At 48.8% G+C, this 7,576-nt stretch overlaps 1 protein-coding gene across 1 annotated transcript in view; it reads left to right on the top strand.

The window, feature by feature from the left end:
• Positions 1–3,134: 3,134 nt before the first annotated feature.
• TM9SF2 (transmembrane 9 superfamily member 2) overlaps positions 3,135–7,576 on the top strand; it is a 56,598-nt gene continuing 52,156 nt past the window's right edge. The window contains exon 1 of the mRNA XM_063425410.1: positions 3,135–3,501. Coding sequence (XP_063281480.1) covers positions 3,349–3,501 — 153 coding nt within the window. The 5' untranslated portion in view covers positions 3,135–3,348. The remainder of the gene's footprint in view (positions 3,502–7,576) is intronic.

Here is a 7,576-nt window from a genome sequence, read left to right as displayed (position 1 = left end):
GTCCTTAACACCCCCCCCCCCCCCCCCCCACCCCCTTAGTGGTCCTTACCCTCCCCTCCTGCCCATGTAGCGTGGCCGGGCGGCGCGGAACAGGAACCATTGTTTCCTGTACCCGGCCGCCGGCGGAATGACAGGAAATGCTCACTGAGTGAGCACTTCCTGTCATTCCACCGGCGGCCGGGTACAGGAAACAAAGGTTCCTGTCCCCGTTCCGCGCTGCCCGGCCACGCTACATGGAGACCGGCAGGAGGGAGCGCTCTGCGCTTCCCTCCTGCCGGTCACTCAAACCCGGCCGCCCTCACACAGCAGTGCTGCGCCGCCTGGGGCTTGCTAAAGCGCTCAGGCGGCGCAGCATGAGGAGGCGCACCTGGGACAGGGATCCGGCGCCCCCTAGTAAGTTGCGCCCTAGGCGGCTGCCTAGGTCGCCTTACAGGTGGCGCCGGCCCTGCTCTCAGCTCTGCCACGTACAGGGACCTCCACAGTCCCCTCAGTGTGGATGGTGGTAAGAAGGTACACATCCTTCTTGTCTCTGTACTTAACTGCCAACAGCTCCTCTTGGCGCAGAGCTGAGGTCTCCCCCCTCCGTAGCCGGGTGCGTGCAAGTTGTCCTGGGAAACCTGTGCTGTTCTTTTTAATTGTGCCGCAAGCTACTGTATCAAAACAGTACAGTAGCTTGAACAAAGGGACACTTGTATAAAAATTGTCAGTATACAAGTGGTACCCTTTGTTCATCAGGGGGAATATCAGGTCCCAGACAATCTTGCCACTGGTTCCCATATGTTCTGGGCAACCTGGAGGGTCAAGGTGGCTATCCTTTCCCTCGTACACCCGGAAGGCCTGAGTATACCCAGTCTCGCTATCACAGAGCTTATACATCTTTACACCATACCTAGAGCGCTTGGAACGAACATACTGCTTGAATCCCAGCCTTCCCTTATACTTCATCAGGGATTCATCCACGCATATATTCCTTCCAGGTGTATAAGCCTCTGCAAACCTGGCAGCAAAGTGGGTAATCAGGGGGCGGATTTTATACAGCCTGTCAAACTGGGGATGCTCCCTAGGGGGACACAGGCTGTTGTCGCTGAAGTGCATGAAATGCAGAATCATTTCATACCTCTTCCTCGACATACATTGGGAGTAAATGGGGGTAGAGCAGATGGGGCTACTGCTCCAGTAGGAGCGGATGGAGGGCTTCTTTATGATGCCCATCAGCATAGTCAATGCCCAGAATCTTTTAAATTCTGGCACATCGATGGGGGCCCATTGCTGCTTTGCCAAAAAAGAGTCCGGTTTTGTAGCTCGGAATTGATGGGCATATAAATTAGTTTGGGCGACAATGTTCCCCAATACATCATCGCCCAGAAACACCTCCATAAACTGCTGAGGGCTAAATCCTGTGACATCCAAATTAATGCCAGGATTTGCAGTAAAGGATGGGATGTCTGGCCTCTGGTTATGAGGCACTACCCACTCCTCAGCAGTTCTGCCAGCTGGAGCAGCACGTCTCCTTCTGGCAGGGGGACTAGCAGGCACAGATACAACATCACCAGATACATCACTAGCAGTAGACACTGTATCGAGTGATGATGTATCTGAGCACCTGGCAGGGTCAAAATCAGGGTCAGAGTCTGACATAGACGCGTCAGACTCTAGCGCAAGGGTGGCATATGACTGCTCAGCGCGGGTTGTCTTCCGTGACCCGTGTGCCATGATCACAATTGCTTTACTTAGTGACCTGTCACAAAAAAAAATAAAAAATAACCCCTGAAAAAATGAACAGACAGCAAAATAAGTGATGCTGTGCAAGAGCCTGTGATCTGTATAGTGATCACTGGCAGGGCAGGGGTTAATCGTTCTGAAAAGAGCTTTTGGGTCTCAAAAAAGATCACAAAAAAAATGAACCCCTAAAAAAAAAAAGGCACAAACAGCAGAAAAGATCTGCTGTGCAAGAGCCAGTGATTATAGTGATCACTGGCAAGACAGGGGTTAATGGCTCTGAAAAGAGCCTTTGGGTCTCAAGATTTTACAAATCCCTACCTATAAATACCTAAATCTCTCTAGCTAAACCACAGATCTCTCTCTCTCTCTCTCTCTCTCTCTCTCACACTAAAACACAAGTGAAGAGAGGGAGGCAGATCCACACCAATCAGAGAAATGGGGAACACACTTGGGATGAAATTCCGACTCCAGCCTGCCCCTTATGATGCGGCATGCTAGGGACGCCCCCAGAAGCCCCATGATTCACTGCCTTTCGGGAAAAAAAAGGGGGGGGGGGGGAGTTAATATTGATAATTTTCTTTATTTTATATTTATTTTTTTATATATATTATTTTATATGCACGGAGTGCCAGGACCCCTCAAGGCACTCATCACATGCAGTACATCACTGCTATACTATCAGAGCTTCCAGAGCTCAAAATAGGTGCAGACGTACCAGGTACGTCCAAGGTCATTATGGACTGTTTTCTGCCAGACGTACCTGATACGTCCGCAGTCGGGAAGGGGTTAAGTGAATAACCCTAGAGTACAGGGGAAGCCAAGTTTTTCTGCAATGGGTCACTTTATTAGAAATGTTTGTGTGGGTTGGTCGCACTTGTTTTTCACTGAGAGAAAATATGTCCTTTTGGCTGTGTAATGTGCGTTTATACGGCGCATGACCTCACGCACACAGTAGAGAAGGGATTATGCGCACTAAACTATCTGCGGCGCTGTGTCCCCAACACTGCTCCAAGTTTAACGGTCATGTCCAGTGTGCAGCTGGAGGCGCGCCCCACCTCGATGTCCGGTGAACCGCCATTTGGCCCTGGCTGTAGATTGTGCCATTCCAATGGCACACCATATTGCTGAGTCTAGTGAATACACTGCTTTATTGCCATTATTTTGGGTTATGCAATCGATTTGGGGCATCACTGTGCCAAGAGAGGGCCATTTGGATTTGGGCACATTATACTATGCACTAAGCAGTATCATCAAGGTGCCTAATGTGTTTGTATGGGTGAAGCACATAGTGTGTAGGTCGGGCCTGCAGTTTGGTTACATTACGCTGAGCTGTACGTAACCAGCCCAGCATTCCTCGTCCTGTCAAACCAGTCTGGCTGGAGCGTCACGTGATCCCAATGCACCCGGAAGCGACGTACACCTCTCCCTGCGTCGTCCTCCGTCTGACTTGGAACGCTATAGACATCCCGATCGGCAGCGGTCTCCTGAGTGACGTCACTCTGGGTGACGTGTCTGAGAGGAAGGAAGCCGGAAGAGCTCGCGAGCCGTCGGTTGGAACTTTGGGCAGTGAGCTTGTCCTCGCGCTCTCCCCGTTCTCGCTTCACACCCAGCGCTGCCGGTAACGCCATGGCGGCTCCATCCGGCAACAAGAACCACGTCATCCTCCTCCTCCTGATAGTGGCCAGCGCTTCCCTGCCAGGCCCGGGGGCAGCCTTCTATCTCCCCGGGCTGGCTCCAGTCAGCTTCTGCGAGGCTGGGAAAGAAAATCCGGAATGCAAGGTGAGTGTCACCGACCCTGGGCCTGGAACCATGTACTAACACTGTGTACAATAACCCCCCCAATAACACTGTGTACAATAAACCCCCCCCCCCCCACTAACACTGTTTACAGTAACCCCCCCACTAACACTGTATACAGTAACCCCCCTCTAACACTGTGTACAATAACCCCCCCACTAACACTGTGTACAATAACCCCCCCACTAACACTGTGTACAGTAACCCCCCCACTAGCACTGTATACAGTAACCCCCCTCTAACACTGTGTACAATAACCCCCCCCCACTAACACTGTATACAGTAACCCCCCACTAACACTGTATACAGTAACCCCCCCACTAACACTGTGTACAATAACCCCCCCCCACTAACACTGTGTACAATAACCCCCCCCCCCCTCAACACTGTGTACAATAACCCCCCCCCCTCAACACTGTGTACAATAACCCCCCCCCCCACTAACACTGTGTACAATAACCCCCTCCACTAACACTGTGTACAATAACCCCCTCCACTAACACTGTGTACAATAACCCCCCCCACTAACACTGTGTACAATAACCCCCCCCCCCACTAACACTGTGTACAATAACCCCCCCCCCCAACACTGTATACAGTAACCCCCCCACTAACACTGTGTACAATAACCCCCCCACTAACACTGTGTACAATAACCCCCCCCCTCAACACTGTGTACAATAACCCCCCCCCTCAACACTGTGTACAATAACCCCCCCCCACTAACACTGTGTACAATAACCCCTCCACTAACACTGTGTACAATAACCCCCCCCACTAACACTGTGTACAATAACCCCCCCCCCACTAACACTGTGCACAATAACCCCCCCAACACTGTGTACAATAACCCTCCCCACTAACACTGTGTACAATAACCCTCCCCACTAACACTGTGTACAATAACCCTCCCCACTAACACTGTGTACAGTAACCCCCCACTAACACTGTGTACAGTAACCCCCCACTAACACTGTGTACAGTAACCCCCCACTAACACTGTGTACAGTAACCCCCCACTAACACTGTGTACAGTAACCCCCCACTAACACTGTGTACAGTAACCCCCCACTAACACTGTGTACAGTAACCCCCCACTAACACTGTGTACAGTAACCCCCCACTAACACTGTGTACAGTAACCCCCCACTAACACTGTGTACAGTAACCCCCCACTAACACTGTGTACAGTAACCCCCCACTAACACTGTGTACAGTAACCCCCCCCTAACACTGTGTACAGTAACCCCCCCACTAACACTGTATACAGTAACCCCCCCACTAACACTGTATACAGTAACCCCCCCACTAACACTGTATACAGTAACCCCCCCACTAACACTGTATACAGTAACCCCCCCACTAACACTGTATACAGTAACCCCCCACTAACACTGTATACAGTAACCCCCCACTAACACTGTATACAGTAACCCCCCACTAACACTGTATACAGTAACCCCCCCACTAACACTGTATACAGTAACCCCCCCACTAACACTGTATACAGTAACCCCCCACTAACACTGTATACAGTAACCCCCCACTAACACTGTATACAGTAACCCCCCACTAACACTGTGTACAGTAACCCCCCCACTAACACTGTGTACAGTAACCCCCCCACTAACACTGTGTACAGTAACCCCCCACTAACACTGTGTACAGTAACCCCCCACTAACACTGTGTACAGTAACCCTCCCACTAACACTGTGTACAGTAACCCTCCCACTAACACTGTGTACAGTAACCCTCCCACTAACACTGTGTACAGTAACCGCCCCACTAACACTGTGTACAGTAACCGCCCCACTAACACTGTGTACAGTAACCGCCCCACTAACACTGTGTACAGTAACCGCCCCACTAACACTGTGTACAGTAACCGCCCCACTAACACTGTGTACAGTAACCGCCCCCACTAACACTGTGTACAGTAACCGCCCCCCACTAACACTGTGTACAGTAACCGCCCCCCACTAACACTGTGTACAGTAACCGCCCCCCACTAACACTGTGTACAGTAACCGCCCCCCACTAACACTGTGTACAGTAACCGCCCCCCACTAACACTGTGTACAGTAACCGCCCCCCACTAACACTGTGTACAGTAACCGCCCCCCACTAACACTGTGTACAGTAACCGCCCCCCACTAACACTGTGTACAGTAACCGCCCCCCACTAACACTGTGTACAGTAACCGCCCCCCACTAACACTGTGTACAGTAACCGCCCCCCACTAACACTGTGTACAGTAACCGCCCCCCACTAACACTGTGTACAGTAACCGCCCCCCACTAACACTGTGTACAGTAACCGCCCCCCCCACTAACACTGTGTACAGTAAACGCCCCCCCCACTAACAGTCTCTCCCCCCCCCCCCCCCTCGTACCACCAGTGTGTGTGTGTGTGTGTGTGTAGCAGTGCTCCCCTGTACCACCGGTATGTGCAGCAATGCCCCCCAGTACTTGCGGTATGTGCATTCATTTTACTTCGGGGGGGGGGGGGTGGGGGAGAGAATGATAAAAATATAAGTTCGCAAAAGCTGCTCACCTGCTTTCTGTAGCCTTTGCAAGCCCTCCCCTACCCTCCCCTATTTCTACAGCATGGACTATAAATCTTTACCAGTGAATCCATCAGAGGATTCTCATTGAGAAGTGCCAGTGTTGGATCTGAGAGCAGGCATGCACTAATGGTGCTGGAGGTGAAAAAGCCTCACTGTCTTCTCTGGTTTACAGTAATCAGTTTAAAGGTGGCTGCACATGCCCAATAAGCTGCATGTGATGAAAATTAAACTGGACATGCTTAGTGCTTGACTTCACCCTAATAAAACAGTAGAGGAAATCTGCAACCACCTGGGTGCTTCCCAGCGCCAACATATAAAGAAGTAAAGACAGATGCACTCTCTGTGAATTTTCAATGGTGTGTTCAATTACATAAACTATTCGACTCTCATGGGTCTTTATCAAGATAATAAAGTGTATAGACAAATCATATTTATAAAATATGCAAATTCGTAACCAAAACTCTGTGGGAGTGACAAATATTGTAAAAGAAGGCAAACTTCTTACTTCAATTAAATCTAAGAAGTGAGGCTTGTAAATCAATATTCCTCTCTGAGCAATGATTGTAAATTGAATCCATAAAGCAAACATACAGGTGTGTATGGTGTTACGCAAGTTAAGGGATGGATATTTATTTTACAATTACTAAAATTCAGTGTGTTTTTAAAATATGGAAATGTAAGCCCATGCAACAGGTGCTTGATATTTTCAATATAAAATGTTTACGGTTCCCAAGAAGTAATTGTTGATAATTTGTGTTCTAACTTGGTCTGTTGTTGGGGAAGTATCAAACTTTGTATATTAGTATTATTTGATTTGGCACTCGCCAAAATAGGAAGAAAAGAGGGGCATAATATGCCCCCCAAAACAATGACTAACAGAGCTTTTTATAGTGTTGCAGATAACGAAACATATGTATTTTCAACGTTTATTATTTTAATTTAATGTTTTAAATATGTTTATTGTTATCACAATATAAATGCAGGTTTCAAGTATAAAACGGTTAAAGCGGGTAGTCGCCTACGCAGAGGCGTGCGTGTTAAAGTTTCGGTTAACATGGGGCAAACATAATGCGGATTTGTCTGAGTATCTTGTAATTGCCTGTGCAGAGGCATATGAGTCTATGTAGGCAGGTATCCACATATATTAAGTTTACATAAACTATGCAGAGTTAAACATCAAAACAAGAACATGCTGTAATGAGCTAGTATAACAAATGGAGCGAGTTAAAAACTATTAACTGATGAGTATATCTTCGTTATGCATATTAGGTCGTTGCACATTTGTGTGTACCAGCATATTTCCGGTTGCATGCAAACAATTGGTCGTGCGGTCTGGTATTTAGTGTAGTTGGCCTGCTGAGATGGTTAGCGTCTTAGTGTGTGTTCTATGTGGGTCTGTGTGTGTGCCTCAATCCTATGGGGCGCATTCGTCAGAGAGTTCGGTTCGGATTCTGGTGTCTGTGTGTGTGTGTTTGTTTAAATTATTTTT

This window comes from Pelobates fuscus, chromosome 1 (genome assembly GCF_036172605.1).
Source record: "Pelobates fuscus isolate aPelFus1 chromosome 1, aPelFus1.pri, whole genome shotgun sequence".
Classification (NCBI taxonomy): domain Eukaryota; kingdom Metazoa; phylum Chordata; class Amphibia; order Anura; family Pelobatidae; genus Pelobates; species Pelobates fuscus.
Note: the sequence above shows the minus strand (reverse complement) of the source record. Positions and strands in the feature narration are given on the sequence as shown.